The 19365-nt window shown below is 45.3% G+C and overlaps 1 protein-coding gene across 3 annotated transcripts in view; it reads right to left on the reverse strand.

The window, feature by feature from the left end:
• TENM4 (teneurin transmembrane protein 4) overlaps positions 1-19365 on the reverse strand; it is a 597100-nt gene that overhangs the window by 230735 nt on the left and 347000 nt on the right. Inside the window, exon 5 of one of the 3 annotated variants that reach the window (XM_082754367.1) lies at positions 17717-17926. The exons of the other annotated variants lie outside the window; for them this stretch is intronic. Coding sequence (XP_082610493.1) covers positions 17717-17926 — 210 coding nt within the window. The remainder of the gene's footprint in view (positions 1-17716; positions 17927-19365) is intronic. 3 annotated transcript variants of the gene reach the window in all.

The following is a 19365-nucleotide window of genomic DNA, read 5'->3' on the forward strand; positions in this document are numbered from 1 at the left end:
TTTAACAACAAGGCTCGGCAATGTTGTCCTACACAAAGGGGAATGAAAACAGAACGTAATGAGTAAATTCTTAATTCCATGGTCTATCAAATGCAATCCTCTCCCCAGCAGTGAGATGTCCACTGATTTTTATAAGGCATGGATGGACAGAGACAAAGTTAGAGCCATAATGGCCCTAACTCACGGAGGGAAGCCTCTTCCTTCTCTGATTACCTGAATTTTGGGCCTTGTCCATTCTCAGCAAAACCAGAAATTTTGCTTTTGGCTTAAATGAGACAGGCTTTGACACAGCCACGCACACCTCTCAGGTGACCTGTGCACAGATGGCTGGGTGTCCTGAGCACAGCCCTCGGAGCGCTGTCCAAATCCTCATCATTTCCTAGCAAGATGGTTTAAACACCTCATTTTCCTCACGGGCTATGAAATCAAGCCAAAAAAAGAATCAGAGAATAGGAGCTAAGCCTAAATACCGAGCGCTATTCCCCACATAGTGTTGGTAGGTTATAGTTTACCCTTTTAACTGGAAGCATTCGGGGCATAGAGTGTGTAAACACACACACCCCAAACACAGCCAGCGTGAAGATAAGTGGGAGCCTATTACGGGGAATTTGAGATTCACTAACTCGGCTCCATATGACCGCTGCAGGATATGCACTACAGGCTGATCTCAGTGTTTGTCACTTGTCAAAAAAATTGAGAACAAAGAGCCAATTAGCTGTGGTTTGTTTTCTTCTATTTTGCTGGAAATAAAAGCTGAGCTATGATACAAAGAGAATTCCTGGTGTGTGCATGAGCAGGGAGAGGGGGGGAAAAAAAACAATAAACAAACATTTTTACAGAAACTCAAATCATTGGACTTGCAAAACAAGGACAGCTGGGATGCATAATCAGGAGCATTAGGAAGATTTTATTTCATACAACAGAAACTTTCCTATCCTGGCATTTGCTCTCTCAATACACAGCACGACCACAAACTTCTGCTGCAGGTCTGCAACGATTGTAAAGGCGAGCAGAGCGTGCGAGAGTTTCCAGTCTATGCCAAAGGGAGTGACTGGAAGACAGTGGCCAGGTGGTGTTCAACTATTAAGATAACTCTGCTTTGTGTCTGGGTAGATTTGATGATCTTGGACTGTTCTGTGACAATTTAATGGACTGCTCCTCCCCACCCTGCTCTGCAGCAGGTAAAGAGACCCTGGAGACACGCGGCTTGCATTTGAGTGCCTCTGCGGTGATGCACGTTGCAGCTGCCTCAACCCACGAAACAACACTGCACAGACTCACGGTCTTTAGGTAAAAAGGGCTGCCTGATCTTCTACACTGCTCTCCTGGGGAATCCAGCCCTTGGTATTTCACTCTGCTGAACAATAAACGAAAAGTTTCAAACACAAATTGATTATATAAAAAAATACTGCTTCAACCAATTACAAAGGCACGGGAGACATGGAGAGGTTGGAATAAAATGACTGAAATTAAATGCAACAAGGACAAGGGAATCGGTACCCACGTATTATGAAGATGACTCAAGATCTTTAAGGAACCCTAAGGAAGCGGTCAAGATTTTGGTTTTGAGGCACTGTTAAAGAGAAAAACTGACCCTGTCCCAGACACAGAACCCCAGGATGTCCTGCGGCTGAGGACACCCCCTGAAATCGCTGAGCCCTGACCCGTAAACAAGCCGAGGGCTTGGGAAGCACCAGCACCAACTGCAGCAAGACCAGAGAGCATCCCTCGGGGTTTCCATACATACAGCAAAACATGGCTAGTGTGTTAGGGCAACCCGATGTAACCCCAAAAACACACAACTGGTGCTGCTCGCAGGGGAGGAGGTAGCACACAAGTTGCTGAGCTCTACAGACAAAGAAAACAGTTAGAAAATTAATTTTCATCCCAGTCTGGAATCTAGCAATAATAACAAATACGGTTTTGTATTAATATTTTATTTTGCATAAGGAATTCGCCAGTAACTAGTGCTATAACAACAACTTTTCCCATTCCTACTGATGGTGATGAGACTGTTGGATGACTGACAATTGCAGTGAGCCTTTTAATTTGTTTTTCAAGCTCTGTATCAAGGGAGGGAAACCTGCTTGTTTTGCTGCTACCACAGCTCTTTGTCTCTCGGTGTGCTGCTCATGAACTACTGGAGCTCAGTATGTTTAAATAATAAAATAATGCAAACCAAGAGAGTGACTCTGAGCAAACACAGATTAAAGTTCTTTACCTACAGCCGTGCTTAGGTCACTCCTGAGGGAGCCCGAAGGGAGCAGCTTGTGTGCAGAGGGGAAAACAGACTTCGTGCTTACGGACAGCTCCCGTTCACACTGCTGCCTTTTAAACAGCAATGGGAATCAAGCAAGGCTGATTTCTAAGAAAAAAAAAAAAAAGTCCAAATTTGCTTTCGAGCACAAACAGAGATAATTAAAGCACTTGCTCTAACAGGAACCTGCATTAGAAAACAACTTTGCACTTTTGACGACGCACACTGTGTTTCTTCTTATGCCAATTTATTTTAATTAATCCGGAAAACATTTGTTTGAGGTATTAGCAATGCTAGCACTTAGCCTGTCATTTCGCCTCCCCTCTAAATGCCCAGAATGGCAATCCCAAGGCAGAGCACACTTGACGCAAGGAAGAACAAGGGCTGAACAAGCCAGTCTGCACCCAAGTGCCAGTTCTGCAGTACAGAGGGGAGATGAAGACCTCCTAAGGTATTTAAAGGTAAAAAGGGACGAGGGGGTGGCTTATTCTCCATTCTCACTTCCCTGTCTCGCTTTCCTGTTCTGCCACTGATCCTACATTTTGCAATATCTGCGTAGCTGCTGCTCCTCTCCAACAGCATCTGCAAAATGGAAATGGAAAAGACCTCTTGGTGTGCTTCACTCAGAGCATCAGACTGATCCTTTCCCTCCCCAGCTTCTGCCCCTTGCCTCATTTATGCACCCCAAAAGAGCTGGGCGAACCCTTGCCACTAAGAGGTGGGCCCCCAGGCCGTGTGATTGACAGGACTTCTTCTATACTTCTGAAGTTTAAAGAAGCAATTAACTACACTGGCATTTAAATACTTTCATTATTAGAAATATGACTTAAATGCGTTTTAATAACATATTTCGGCTTTTCTTTATACCCCTGCATTTCAAATGCTTGCAGCTGGATCACATTTAAATCCGTTTTCCAGAATACAGAAGCCTAGAAACTTTCATTTTATTCTCCTTTTAGTAGGCTGGAAATTATTGGGTAATTGAAAAATTCCAGGGGCTGGCACAACAATCTAAGCGCCAACTGTGCCTGGACTTGGCAAAACCAAAGGCAGGCTCTGCCCTGACACATAAAGGAAAAAAAAGAATGCTGCTAATATCACTGGCAGTATCCCTTAACTGGGATATTTGTCTTATCAGAAGCTCTAACAAGGAAGAAACAGCTGCCTTGACAGTCGCATGGCAGCTAGTGAGGGCGAGGTGGATGTTCTCTGAGGATGAGTGAGGCACAGGGGGGGTGACAGGCAGCACCCTGGCTCTGGCTGAGGCTTTTGGGTGGTGCCAGCCTCTCTTAGAGCAGCTCCCTTGAAAACAGACCTGAAAACACCTGAGCTTGTGCTGTTTGGCCCACCTTGAACTCCTGCAAAGGTTGGAGAAGTCGTGCCCCAGGTCACAGCTTCAGGTGCTGTTCCACCCAATGCCCTACCTGCACGTGAAAAGCTCTGATTTTGGGGCTGCCAGAGCCACCACACACTGCTGTGGCCATGCTGACAGTGCCCAGTGGGTCTGGTGTATTGCAAGCATCATCGGGAAGGGGAATTTATGGCAGAGAGGAAATTACCGTATTTTAGCAGAAGGAAAAAAAAAAGTGTATGCTAAAACCAACCGAGAACAAGCTTTGCTTTTAATCACACCCCAGAAAAGCCCAGGCAGAGAAGTGTAACCAAGGGGAAAAACTTGCCCCTAACATTTCACGCTCTTTCACAATCATCTTTGTTTTGCTCCCTTTCGATTTTTAACCTTCTCTCTCACCACCAGCACTAAAAGCTGCTTTTCTCCCCCCTATTTTTTTTCTGGAAGAACAAACAAACAGTTGCCATTTCAGTCAAAGCAATGTTATTCTTCGGCTGGCTGGCACTGGTTTCAGCTCGCAGGGCGGTCAGTTCCTTTGGCTCCCGTCCAGCAGGCTGAATAAACCCTTCTGGCAGCGAGCGCAACTTTGTTTGGGCTCAGGAATCGGTGGCTCAGACCTGTTTCCAACCTGAGCGCTTCCAATTTACAGCACTCCAACACCCCAGGAAGTGCGCCAGGCCAGATTTAAACTGAGATGTATGTGAAACAAAGCTTTCTTCAGTGCTCTTCGGCCTTTTGCTGCCCTCTTCTTCCTCCTCTCTTTCATGTTCGCAGGCTGGAATTTAATGTTCTTTTTCTGCCCCAAGTTTGGCTTCTGCAGCAAGTGCTCCATCCAGGTGAGCCGTTTCCTCCCAGAAGCACAGCGGTGGCAGAAATCACAGACAGATCCTTATAATCTTTTCCCTTTTTCTCACCTCCCACCTTTTATATGGAACACTCCGAGGCTCGGGCAGAATTTTCCCGAAATTACAAAACTCTTGTTTTTACAGGCGTGCGGTCCCCCCGTGAGGGGCTCGGGGCTCTTACAGCGCAAAATGAGAAACACGAGGAAACTCGTAACACAAGAGAAACTGTGGTGCAGTCAGTGCAAAGGCTAACAGGACGGATTAAAGGACTGGGCATGTCAGACCCTCCTTGTGCAGGGTAACACCAGCAGCACAACCCTACCTCACTGGGGTAAGGACTGGGTGAGGAGGACTGGATGTGAGGGTAAAATTGGAGGAATTGTATTGAGTGCTGTGCCTCGGGGTTTGGGTTATTGTTTCCTCTTTTTTCCCCTCATTTTTCACACCATGAGAAATTCCACCTCAGACACCGGAGTCCAAACAAGCAGGCATTGTTCCCTGTGGAAACCCACCGGCGCTGTGGCTGGAGCCACAGGGACACTCGAGCCGGGTCAGCAGAAAGCTCTCAGGTGTTTGCTGAGGGAATGCCCGAGTGCCAGATGAAGTACAAACCTCATCAGTGCCTCCTGCTTCTGCCACACAGGTGTGTTCGGGGTTATTTCTGCCCTGCAAGTCGCTTACGCCAGTCTCTAAAGATCCTTTCTCTTTCTTCGCTTCCTCAGTCTGTCTGAAATAAGCTTTCTCTGGCTACTGTGCTGAAAAACTTCCAAGGAAATCCACGCTGTAAAATATAGTACTTTATCATCACCTCTTGCACACATTAATTTTGGACAATTTCAGTCGTTGTAGCATGCAAACGTCCTTAGCAGTTGAGCAGATCAAACTTGTCCATATTCTAAAAGGACCTCAAATATTACCCCCCTCCCAGCGCCCTACAAAGAACAATTTGGAAAACAAAATTAAACAAAAGCTTTAAGCCCACCTCTAAATCCTGCCCGTAAATACTATGCTAAGCCAAGGTGGAGAAAAACTGGAAAAAAAAAGAAAAAAAAAAAAAGAAAAAAAAGGATGCAAAACATGTTTGAAGTTGCCAGATAAAAGTTAGCACACACAAACTCCCATTTAGAAGCAGAAGTAATTTGAAGAGGTTCTACTTAATGGATGGCACGGCGAATATGGGTTCTGGTTTCCAACAAAAGTGACATGCAGTAAAATATTTAGGCGATCTTTTGAGGACTACGTAGCATTTCATAAATTAAAGGGCTTTACTCAGCTTTCCAGATGACAGCAACCAACTCACAGTTCAGTCGGAGGAGAACTGTTTGTGTTTTACCCCAAGATGGATTGGAGGAACTTCTGGCATGGACTGACACTGATATAAACCGCTCAAGAGTTTTTATGGAGAAGAAATGGAAGACAAGTCAAACTGTTTTAAACAGAAGCAACCACAATATTCCACACAGGCCTAAATTCCCTGCTCAGATCTTCATGGGACGAAAAACCAGGCCCTGATTTGCAGATAGGAAGTTAAGGCGCCTTGGTAAAATTCTCAGCTTCGTTTGAAAGCCATTTATTTGAAAGAGATCTCAGGAGCAATGGGATATTTCATGCAGATCTAGACAGATATGGTATGTGGATGTCTAACTATATTTTTGTGGTTTAATACGAATTCCATGAATTGGCACAGGGGTCTTATGTAAACTGGGTAAGACTCCTGATCACACCGAGTCATTTTCAGCAGGTGATATCAGGGCTAGGAAATGGCTCGCAGCCTGTTAGAAATCAATTGCACCGGAGCACTCAATTGAGTTAAGTGTCTCCGTGTAGCTTTTGGGAAAGAACATCGTGTAGTGGTTGTTAGAGAAACAGGAGAAAAAGGGGAGATGAATCCCGCCGTGATGGTATCACAGAATGCCTGGGTGACCTCGGGCTAGTCACTTGTGACCTCTGTAAAATGGAGATAATCACACTTATCTGATTCGAGGAGGTACCAGGAGACCTACTTTTTCCTAATTGCTTAGAGATATATACAGGGGAGGCGCAATGCAACTGCTTCTGCTATTAAAATCAGTTAGATGGGTTAGATTTCTGGAAATATCTGCTGGTGACACAACGGATTTTCCCCATCTGTGTAAAAGTGTCAAGTGCCGCTATTATTTTGACCTCGCTGATGAAGGAAGGATGGGTGGTCTGGGAGAGCGGAGCACATTTGGGCTGGAAGCTATTACCCTCTGAGACGACCTCTTGTTTCAAGTTTCATTGGTGTATCAGAAAAGTTACAGGCAGCAACAGTAAGGACTTCTTTAACTCGTTGTATAAAAACTCTTCAGTCTGCTTTGTCTCCTCTGCCTCGCTACCCCTCGGCACTAATCCTAATATTTTTCCTAATCAAACATATGTTAATGGCAGGAAGCAATGTCACTCTCCTCTGTCTTTACCTGACCTTTCTTTCTCCGGTACTCGTCGCACACATGAAGCTACACCAACCTCAGCTGTCCCATGCCATTAGGGAGGTGCAGATAAACCGAATGCAGTACGTTCAGCAAAATTCCCTGCAGAAATGATGGCAATTTAAGAGGAGGAGAGAACTTAAAAACAAGATACCTGAATGAGGATCTCTATGGCTTGAGGTAGGATCTCCATCCTACCTCAAGACCCTGCAGAGTTTTTAGAAAATCCACACGTGGCCAGGCTGGATGAGGCAAGAAAGGGGGCACTGTGTAGGCATTGGTGTTAACCTGCACTTACCCGTGCTGATTTTCCTTTCACTACGTTTCCACACCAGAAATGCACGAACCTTTACGCCGCGCCCCTCCTGAAAGGCTGTGTCCTATCACGTCGCCACGACGCTGCCGCCAGATTTATAGCTATAACTAAATCATCCCATCACGCCGCTTCTGTGCTGTGCTTCTTCCATTACCACCTAATGTATCAAAAGCATCGATTTTACACTTGTAAGCTTTCCCACCGAGGCGCTCCAAGGTCTCGCGGCGCTTTATTACGCCCCAAAGCCCACTCCCATCGCTGTCCTGCTAACGAGGCGTGTGTCGCTGCCTTCGTTTTGCTGAAGCAGGTCACAGAGCTCAGATCTCCCCTCACGTGGGAGAACCTGGAGTCCAATTCCTGAGCTGCCACGGCTGGCTGACTTTGAATAGTGCACATGATGACACTGCCTCTCCTACTGCTGGTCTGGCCACCGTAACAGCTCTTCCCCCGAATGCTAGAAAGAAATATGGCCACTTACGGTTTCAGAATGGTTTTTCTGTCTGCAGCACGTTGTACTTACCAAACACACCTATTATCCTGTGTCCAAAATGCTGAACTGACAACCTGCTTAACCTCAGTGATTCTAAGAGGCAGATTTTTGTCTCTACAATCCAGGTCTTATTTAGACAGAAAGAAAATGAAACACTCACAGATTAAGAGATTAAAATGGTGGGACATCTAGAAGTACCTTGCAAGCCTAGAGAAATTTCACATGGCGGAAAAAAGCTCAGACCATCCAGAAAGGAGGGATATATCTGCACAGAACAGGGAACGATTGCCCATCACTTTCTGCCCAGCCAGGACATCTCGAGTTAGGACAGGCAGCAGTGCCAAAAAAAAGAGCAACAAGAGCAATTTTTAGGCTATGCAGACAGGCGCCCCAAACCCTCTCACTGTATTTTGAAGGAGTCGATTTCTGAGTCCCGCTGATGCCCTGAGAAGTGAAAGATTAGGAACAATTAGGAAGCAATTAACGAGGGCCGGTCCTGCCTTGTTACTTTGGCCGCTCACCAGCGGGCCCACTCGCTGCTGGAGCCACTTCGGTCGCTCTGGGCTTCGGTAGCTCAGGTTCCTGAAGCCGCTCGTCTGTCCACCTACTGCTGCTCGGAGTGAATGGTTGTGTATTTCCATGCTACTCTGACGTGCCAACATTAATTGATCTCTTGTAAGCAGTGTTGCAACAGAGCAAATGTGTGTACTATTATTATATGATCATGCGATCGTATTATTTGAGCCATTTTGCCTTTTTGCTGCGTCTTATCTGCTTTATATGGGATGGGTTTTAATCAGTAGGCTTTCGGTAATAGGATGAATTATTACACAAGAAGACCAAAAAGATCTGTTAAATTTTCCCTGTTCAAAGCCAGGACAGACCTTTGAGACACGTCACCACCAGGACACCTACAGTTGGTGGCATCGCTCCCCTAGCCGGCCCCGCTGGGGATGGACCAGCAGAATGGAGCAGGAGCACACCACCCCATTTCCATTTCCACCCAAGGATCCCAGAGGATCCTTCCTGAGGCTGTAAGAGGTGAACCACGGTTGCAATCCCCCTTTTATTCATGGCAGTCAGGTGGCAGCCTGTTGGGCACAAACTGGGCAGAGCCACCAGGCTTCTTCTTGCTGCAAATCACTCCCATTGCGGCAGTAGGTTTTGGGGTGAGGCCATTCATGCATGTACAACCCCAAAGAGCTAATCCCCACCTGTATGTGGGACTTCGTCTCGATTCCCGTGGTGGTTAACTCCTGCCAAGCAAACAGCTTTTAACCCTCCCAGTCCTGGAGTTCTCCAAACTGCCAGCAAAATGAATTCTTAGGTGGGACACGTACACTTGTAGCCCTCAAAGGCTTAACCCAATTGACTCTTTAGGAACTGTGACAATCTTTCATATCAATCCCTCTGAGATCAAAGGCTTCTTCTGTGCCATAACTGTCCATCACATCAGCTTTACTACCACGCGTGGGCACCGGGGGCTTGGTCCTGCTGGTAGCCACGCGGTTACGGATTGCCCTCTCTTGAACCCAACAACCCTACTGCTTCGCACCCAGGTGCACCGGGGAAGCGGCTTCAAAGGACACCCATGGTTCATCCGCACGCAGCAGGGAGCTGCACTATCCCCCCATGTCATGTTCCAAATATCTTTTTTTTTTTTTTTTTTAAGGAAACTTACACACAAGGCACTTTTCTCCTCCAAGCTGCCGTCTCAAACATTTTAACCTGATCCTTTCCCTTCGACTCAGAGCTTCCACCCGGAGTACCTACAGCTACCACTGCTGTATTCCAGGAATTTCTTGGGGTCACCACACAAGGGTTTGAAAGCCGTGGTTGAGATGAATAGCGTGTTACAATAAACAGTGAATAATGCAAAGCCCAGAAAGGACGGAGGAGGAAGCCGGGGGGACATCTTCGGAGGCTACGCAGTTATTGCATGTTTAGTTTGAAAGGAGGCACGGGTCAGAACGAGACTTCTGGCATCTTCCTCCTCGCTAATTAATCGCTGTGGCCAGCAGATTTCAGCTTATAAATAAAATTCAAAGCCCCCCAGGTCCTCATTTTAAAAGGGAGACGGATGGCTTGAGAACAGCTAACGGAACAAGCCTCCCCAAAGTTTGTGCTCGTTCCCAGCTGAGGGATCCATTTCACAGAAACAACAGCAGGCAGCCCGGGCGCACGAGCGTCCGCCTTCCTTCCTGAATTTTATAACACTTTGCGCTTCCACACCGGCTTTCATCTGGCGAGTGGAAAAAGTTCTGATGAGCATCAGCCACGGCTTTCAAAGCGCAGAAGACGCAGAGCCCTGCTGGAATTGGGAGCGCACGCAGCCTCCCCTAATAACCTTACCGCAAAGGTAGGGTTCCCAGGTGAAATCTGAAAGGATTTAGGGAAAATGTTAGCCCTCTGTCTGAAAACTGATGTCTGCGAGGATGGAGACTTGGGTCCCTTCTCTCCTCGTTCACCCTAGTGTAAGCCATGGCAGCTCTGTTAGTATCAACAGGTTGGAGAGATGAGAAAACAGGTTGGAAGGACAGTGAAGCCAACAGCTTGCGATATCCTCCATTTACAACGGAGAAAAGCGAGGTTAAGTTCTTTAGCTAAGGAGCCCGTGGCAGAAACCAGAAGGCTGAACACCAAGTACTCATTCCGGTCCCTGGACAACTCTGCCTTCAATGTTTTGTTCTTCTAAAGCTGCCCAGAAGCATTTTATTTTTTTTTTTCTGCACAGGATCTGCTCCTCTGGGGGCTTTGTTTCATGTTAGTCACAAATCTCTCAGTATAACCTGAGGTAGACCAAAACACTGGCAGTCCTGCAGTGAAAAAAGCATCTAATGGGCCATAAATTAATGTTTCATTTCCTTTAATAGTGTAATGATTAATTCCTTCTTCAGAGCAAGATTTTGTTGCACATTTGATGGTTACACTATAAAGAAAGGAACGGGGTTTTTTAACATCGGAAAGGATCAAAGCCAGAAAGCTGCTATTTTTGTTTGCGCTCTTGTAGCTTGACTCTTCAAACAGATTTTTCTCCCCAATTTTGTAAGGAAAAAGGTAAAAAGAAAAAAAAAAAAATCTGTCTCAGATGAGACCTTGCACAGCTTGTCAAGTTTCAACCCACAGTGAATTTTTACTGCAGATATAAACCTCTGCAAGTAAGGGTTTCTAATGGAAATGCTGACATAACCTTAACTATACCAACGCTGCTGTAACGCTCAGGTTACCAGGAATATTTCTGCTGCCAATTCAGTTTAACAAGTCTGAATGCATATAATTTGTTCCAGTTGTCTTTCCTCGGAGTGGGGCTCCTTTGTGCACACTTTTCAATGTGGCTTGCATTAAAAGCAAGAAGAAAAAAAAAAAAAAAACAAACCCTGCTCCTATGTAAATTCATATACACACTGATATGGTTTTATCACAGCTAAAAAGCTATAAATCTGCTTTAACTGATTCAGTGTGTTCCCTACTGGCCTGGAAAGGTGACTCATTTCATTGCTGCCCTTCGCTGAATGTGACAATCATAACTTTGCTTTGTTCTCTTTGGGATATTTATTCTTTGAAAAAACAAAACCAACAACCCTGCCTTTCTTGTGTATTCAGATTATCCACTCTTGACCAAACCTCCCCCTGTTTGAGCCCAGAGGATTTTGGCTGGGTCAGGATTTGACCCTCGTTATGCTAGGAGTCTAACCCAAATGCCTCCCACCGATAAGCAGCGCTACGAATCTGGTCCTACGGCAAATGATTTGCTTCTCACCTTTGGCTCATCCTGAAGGTAAAGAGCTGCCAGGTTAAACAAACACCCTCGGGATGCAAAGAGAAGTCATGGGGCAAGAGCCCAGGTGAGGGCAAAGCAATCGTGGAGCTCCATGCCCTCTGAAAGATCTGCAGCTCACAGGCTGAAGTCCTTCTGATCTTTCCTCCTGGCAGCGAGAGCGAAACGTGAGGAACAAAAACTCACCGGGACGGCTCCGACGCACGGTGAATAGGAGCAGGAATAATTCATGATCTGATCCTCCTCCCAGCTGCCCAGCACAACGTCTTCCTTGATCTTCCAGGGTCTAACAAGCAATGGCTGATGCTTGGGAATTCAAACCCTGAACCTTGTTGTCAGCTCTGCCACGGAGATACATTTGGAGGAAGGATTTGTGTGCCATTTTTCAAGTATCTCAGGGAATTTGGGGATGGTTTCAGCGAAGTCAGGGAGAAATCATGCTGATGACCAGCCCAAATGGCCAGATTCATCCAAATGAACTCCTCAGGCTCATAGGCAGACACAAATCTATCCATGATGGGTGGAAAAAGAGGTGTCTCCTAAGGATGGTTTGGACCTGGATGGCCTGAGATGCCTTTTACTAAACTGAAAGCTTATGATTAATATATTTATTAGTGCTTAGTTATCTAATTAAAATTAAAAGGCAGATATTTAGGTCACGGTGTCTCAGGCTGAACTTTGAATGTTTACTGTTCCCAAATTAGAGGATAAATTCAGTGAAAAAATATGATAAACAGGTTTTCAAATGTCTTCTTTTTTTCCAAGCTCCTCTCCTACCACCTTTTTACCACTCTCTCCCCAACACATTTTTTTTTCCTGAACATTTTAAAACTTGCTATCCTCAACATCTTTTTGAACCATTCTTCTCCTTAAGATGCTTTTCCTGAACTTCTGAAATGTTTGGAGGGGGCCTTAAAGAAGTTTGGGTAGGAAACACAATAATCCAAAGACGATTTTTCATTTCCTAAATTATATTTGGAAAATGATTGGTTATATCACCTTATTCCTCAGTTTCCCTTCTGTAATTATGAATTACCATTATGAGTAACACTGGCTGCTAATGGGCTCTGCAAATCTCTGATAAAGGATGCAGAGATTAATTACTAGTCTTACTTAGCATGTTTATTCGAGCAGTAAATAAAGAAGCATCAGAAAGTAGTGCTCAAGGACGAGACACAGCCAGAGAACAGACCATCCATCCACAAACCTTTGTGGGAAAAAAAACCTGCTCAGATAAAAGAAAATTGAATTAAACTGGGATTTATTATTAATTATTAGATGAAGAAATAATCAATTATTAAGATTACATTATCAAAGGTTCTTTTGCTGTCCTCAGTCAGATCCTTGAAAATTCTCCACTTCTAAGCAGCCTTACATGACACCATTATTTCTTCCGAATGCTTTAATACGCTGTGTCTTTGGGGCTCCCTGCTGCAGTCTGATTTCTCTGCAGCTGTCTCTTCCATCCCAGCGCTGCGAGTACCTAACCCTGCGGCAGGATTGGCCTGCACGTATGAACTGTGCAGCCCCAAACGCATCAAGGGTACTAAAGAAATAAACATTGAGCCCATGCATAGATTGATTAAAACCCCTCAGTTCTCTGGGGCAGAAACTGCCCTGTATTTCTGTAGGATTACCTCCTTTTAGATACCAAAGGAATTCAGCTACAGCAGCAGTAGCAGTAGATAATCTGGTCAGTTAGGCACTGTAAAGTGTCAGGAATCCACAATTTCTACCAAACTTATCTGTTTGAGAGAACATGAGTAAGGCTATAGTAGTCCTCAACAGCGTTTCTGGGAAGGGATTTGTCTCATAAATCTGGGTCACATCATTTAATAAAAAGGTGGAAAGTTCTTTCAGAAGGACAGGAATGGGAGGTAAATTAGAAATGATGACCGTCTTCAACAGCTCAAGGCTGATCATTAAAGATAAAAAAAAAATCCTAAGCAGAAAACAGTACACAGCTTACAAATCTGAAGGTCTAGACTGGGTCAGTTCAGTTAGGAATAAGAAGAAAGATTGTGGGGAAACCTCCTGCTTCAATCCAGCACTCTGAACAAAGACAAACTGGTAAAGGCAGCACATGAATCTGTACTAGCTCCCTAACCACAGCTTCTGTTGGCCACAGCTTGCTCATGTAGACCCCATAAATACAAGCAGCGTGTTGTGGGTTTGTTTTTTTTTGTCTTCTGGGGGCCAAAGTGGTCCTGACTGGGTCTATTTTCCACTGAAATCAGGGATCCTATGACATTCACACTCATCTCCTAGGATCTGACCCAGGAACGTTTATGTGTGTGCCATTTCCCTCCTCTCCACTACCAAGGCAAATTTAGGGACATGGATTAGTGGGTGCTACTGGTGGCTGGGGGACGGTTGGACCAGACGATGTGGGAGCTCTTTTCCAACCTTAATTCCTGCTATCTCTTTACTTCTGCTAGAATTAAATAAAATCCGTGCCCTAGCCTCTGAAATTCCATGCAAGAATATTAAGATACCTCAAAAGAGAGGTGATTTGGGATTTTCTGGCTCCCAGCTGTGGAGGTCGTTGCAAATGCCTACACGCAGCCTCCCTGCCTGCCTGCTACGAGTGACAAGGGAAACACGGCAGACCCCCCAGAATGACAAAAGCACACTTTGCATCGAATGGCTGCTCACTGATGCAAGAGCTGGAAGAGGCCGTGCACCTCGGCTCTGACTGCAAGGCGGCACGGTCAGCGTTCTCAAAGGAATGTAGATGTCAGCCCTCCACAGATGTCATCTGTTTTTCAAAATCTGTTCTTCGTCACTCTGCACATCATCACTCCGTGGGGATTGTCGCTGTGTCCCCACCTCAGAGGTGTGCTGAGTGGTGATGTACCCACTAACATCCCTGAGAACACAGCTGTGGTGATGCAGGACGAGGACAGCAGTGGCCAGGCTGACGTGTTTTTCCTAAACATCATTCCCTAAACACACTGGGATTTTAGGGATTAGTTTTCATCTTATTTACTGGTTCAAATGGAGAAGAAATGCTGTCTCCCAGCCAATCATTACCCTTTAGATCCCTCTCTTTGGCTGGAGTTTGACCATTCCCAGCCAGTCAGCATCCTCCAGGAACCCCACTGCGCTGCTTCTCCTTCCAGTGGTGCTGTTGGAGGCTGTATGGACTGCTGTTCTTACCCTACAGGGCACTTTTTACTTTCACAGAAACAATCAGAGCAAGGATTGGATGCCTTCTGTCATCAGTCATACACATACATACCTAGACACCAGTATACACATATAGTGGATTGATAAAAAAACTTAAAAACTAATTATCAAGTTTGAATGCCCACCAAGATACCCTAAGGCAGCCCACTTTTCATATAGTGAATCCCCACATCAGGCTTTCCATTTGAAGGTTTATTAAAGGAAATACCGTGAAATCGAGACATTCACATCCTACTTACTTTGTGTAATTTCAGGTAAAACAACAACAACAAAATATTCTGGAGCAGATATAAATAAATAAATAAATAAATAAGTGAAAAGATACAAGTCTTAAAAGTTTACTTTTTTTTTCTTTTTTTTTTCTTATATTTAAGCACCTGTCGATATAAGTATAATAAGAATCAGGGATTTTTTGTGTTCCAAATGACTTTTACTTTTCCCTTAAAAGTACAAAAAAGGCTTGTAATCCATCCAATACAAAATTAAAAGACCTAAAAGACGCCTGCGTTTTTATCTACTGATTAGATTGTTCCATCCTTTATCTGAATGTTTACTTGGACATTTTCCTGCGAGCACAGAAATAATGTTACGGACATTATTACCTTTCTGGAATGAAAGAAACTTAGATAAAGAATAGCCTACTGTATCTTCAAAAAGTAGCATGTTTCTTATGTTCCATGTGCATTATATTTGCAATTTACATGGGGATTTGTAACAGCGGCGCTGCTCCCTGGGTGTTACTTACTTTGGATGGACTTCTCTAAGGCTGAGTTTACACAGCTGTGGAAAGAAAACCTACCCACAATCAATTAAAAAGTGCAACACAAATCCTTTGGACAGCATTCTCAGGCTGTCCTGCTGTTGAGACAGCTACTATTCTCCTAGAATGAGTGCTCTAACTGTATTAAACTTAGTCCTAAACAAAATAAGCTTTTCCTAATTTTCACCATTTAAGGAACATAAAGAGCTGCCTTTATCATTTAAAGTTTAAGCTGACTAAGCCTCATAGAAACAGAACTTTAAGGAACTAAAGCAATTAAATCTATTTACAGAGGTCAGGAGAGTATCTATCTGGCTTTAGACATGATGGGCTTGTATGGTCTGTGCTTCTCATTCCTGTGAACTCTCAGATTATGGGCTGACAGGTGGCATAAGAAGTCATCTTTGTTTTTCTCCTGATGCTGAGCTGATCCTACCACGTCACCAGTGTGCTGGCATTACCTTCGCTTCTGATTATTGAACAAGTAAAACAACCACGCAAATGAGACCCCAGACACCCTGTCTTTGTGTGGGACATATTTATTGCCAACCTGCTGAATCCCACACAAAAAGAAGCCTCAGGGAAAGTAGTATGTCTACAAGCTGATGCAAAAAGCACTGAGGAAAAAAAAGGAGGAGGATAAATAAGCAGGCAGCTGAAAAGCCTGAACTCCAACTAGCTCACCAGCACATCAATAATACAATACTGTCGTCAACCCACCACGGACTCTGAACAATGCTTTTTCTGTTGTTCAGCTAATTAGTAAAAGAAGAGATTAAGGTCTTTAATTTCACTTGCTTTCTTTTTCTCCTCTCCTTTCACCTGGAGGGCATGCGTGTATGTGTACATATATATTCCCTAAATGAACAAAGAGAAAGAACACACGTTACGATGTTGAAGCATGAGTGTGGGTTTGGCTTCACTTCCAACAAGAGTGTCATCTACATGATTTCAGATTTAAATGTGCTGCAACTGCAAGGAGTCAGATGTATGTGTGTGTGTGTGCTGCAGGGTGGGAGGGGAGGGGGGAAGCTGAATAGAGGATATGAATTTTAAGCAGTTTCCTGAATGAATACGACACTGTATTTCCCCCTACTCTCCTTAGGATGACAATTCAGAGGAGATAACCTTCTCCTTTGAAAAGCCTTGAAGGGAAAGTTTGTTTTTACCATAACAAATGCAACAAAAGAAAAGAAGAGGGAAGCTGGGAAAGGGGTGGTGGTGAGGGGGGACAAATTAAATGTCAAACTTTCTCTCCTTACTTGGAGATAACAGCATAGTAGGAAACATTCTTAGAAGCTTAACATAAATGGAGTTAAGCTGTTGCCAGCTGCAGTAAACCTCTCTCTCACCTTTCTTTCTCTCTTTCAAGATATCTTTGAATGCCTTCTCCTTCGTCATAAATCAGACCCGTGAGTAATTATCACTCAAGCGGGATGGCAGCGGCCTGAGTGGCCACGGCTATTCCACTGCTGTAATCTGCGCTTCGTCAGGTTACACTACCTTTGATGAAATCTCACATTTCTTTGCCAATGAGCGTTACCTCGCTGTTTATGACTCATTGTCTTGCGGCAGGGAGCTGTGAATCTCATTCCTCTTCTTGCAAGTCGCTGGAGCAGCACGGTCGCTTCCCGGCGGTGCTGAGCACCCTCAGCTCCCAGCTGGGGAGTCTCAGGGCATCGCAGGGGCCGTGCTGCCACCTCAAATACTTACCGGAGGCATCTCTCAGCACTTCTTAGAGGCTGTGGAAAGCCTCCTGCAGGCTCTGGGGCTGAGAGCAAGGCGCAGATGCCGCTGTCACAGCTCACCGGGAGTCGAAAGCTGCTCTGGCGTTTCGGCATTCCCTGCTGCATCCCCTTGGGGACAGGTTTCTGACAGGCCAAAGGGCACTCAGCCTCAGCACTGCCGCCCTCACAGACAGCAGGGGTAGCAGAGAAGGGGGTAAAAAAAACGAAAAAAATGGAAAAAAAGAAAGGGAGGGAGCTCCAGCCTTCAACACACTTGAAGTTTCTGATCTCTGCCTAGGTACCAAGCTCATCCCTCACCTCAGCCACACAGCACGGACGCTTCCAACGAAACACTTTGCATGCTTTCCGAGGTGCTTTATTAACGTTTTACCCCCTTTTCTCCCACACGATGCTATCATTTCTGCAAAAAAATAAAATAAAATACCACCACCGAACCCCAGCCGATGGGCGAAGACGCGCGCCGGCTGCCCTCCAGCCCCCCGCGGGTGGCCGTCGGCCGAGGAAATCAAGTAGGTAGAGAGAAGTCACTCACCGTTGGCGGCGACACAGAGGTTTCCAGAGCCACTTTTAACTAAGAAGGAATTTGGGATAAACTCTTCCTCAGAGTCAGAGTCCGCGGCCGGCTGGGCCGCGCCGTTGCCCCGCAACAGCCCGGGGCCTTCATTGGCGGGCGGCGAGGGAGGGGGAGAAGGGGAGTGCTCAGGGGGGGTGGAGGAGGCGGACGAACAAGGCAAGGGGGGACCTGCGGGCCACAAACACACACAGACACAGAGAGAGAGAGAGAAAATGATGATAATAAAGGGAGTCAACGGCAAAGCACAGACACAGAGAGACGCACACGAACAGACAAATGTGGAAAAAAAAGTTGAGCGCAGGCACGGCGAGCGGCCCCCTGGCCCGCTGGAGGGCGGCCGACTCGTGTTAGCTGTCGCGCTGAGGGGGCTGCCGCTGTCCCGTGGTCTAACAGCCCCTTAAAAGTAATATCCATCATTTTTTAGGGTTTTGGGGGTCTGGTGGCAGGTATGCTTCTCGCCACAACGTGGGCGCTGCCAACGCAGCTGTGTATTGACACCAGGCTGCGTGGTTCTGAAGGGAAAGTTTTGCCTGATGTTTTATGAGGTAAATATTTTTTCAGGTTTTACCTGAAAACAGTCAACTCTCCTCAGGGATTGTCTTTAAGCGTGCCTGTATCGAGTTTATAAGGCAAACAGCCTGAAAACCACCTCATGAGGGTGTAGGACAGAGCCAGACATGGCTGTGTGGCATTGAAGCGTGTCAGTGAACCATCGCCCTGAAAAACTCAGTGCAGGTTCGTTTTGTGGATTAAATTACTAGACATGTGGCAAATTAGGTTTTTAGAAAACATTTTACATAAAGCTGCATCCGCTGAAGGACAAGCTTCTAGTGACTTGAAAGAAATTGGATCGGGTACACAGATTAAGTAGATCCAATTTGAAAAAACATACTGTAAGTAATTAGTGGTATCAGGGTCTTATTCCAATCAGATTTTGGATTTCCCAGATCGACTGGGAAATCAGAAACCCCAAGCATGTGAAAAAAAAAAAAAACTATTGGGGAAATGTGGAGGTCAGGTATTTGCAGTACATCAGTGTCCTGGTTTCAGTTAGCACAGAATTAATTTTCTTCCTAGTAGCTGGTGGAATGCTGTGTTTTGGCTTAGAATGAGAAGAGTGCTGATAACACCCCGATGCTTTAATTGTTGCAGAGCAGTGCTTATACTAAGCCAAGGACATCTCAGCCTTTGCTCTGTCCTGCCAACGGGCAGGCTGGGGGGTGCAGTAAGAGCTGGGAGGGGACAGACCCAGGACAGGTGACCCAAACTAGCCAAAGGGGTATTCCATACCATCTGACGTCATGCTAAACAATATATAGGGGTGGCTAGCCGGGGGGAGGGGGCCGGCTAGCCACCCCTATATATTACACCCCTATATATTACACCCCTATGTATTATATAGGGGCTAGCCACCCCTATATAATACAGGGGGATATGAACACAGACATGTAATAGGTTAAAATACAGGACAATGCATTTAAACACAAGTATTTCCCCTTGATACATTTGATATGAAAACAATTATGATTAATTTCACACATTTTCCCATATACTGAAATGTTATCATGCAAAATCCATAAAAGAATAACATCACAAGAAAATGTAAA

The sequence above is a fragment of the Aythya marila genome (genome assembly GCF_965140915.1).
Source record: "Aythya marila genome assembly, chromosome: 1".
Taxonomy (NCBI): domain Eukaryota; kingdom Metazoa; phylum Chordata; class Aves; order Anseriformes; family Anatidae; genus Aythya; species Aythya marila.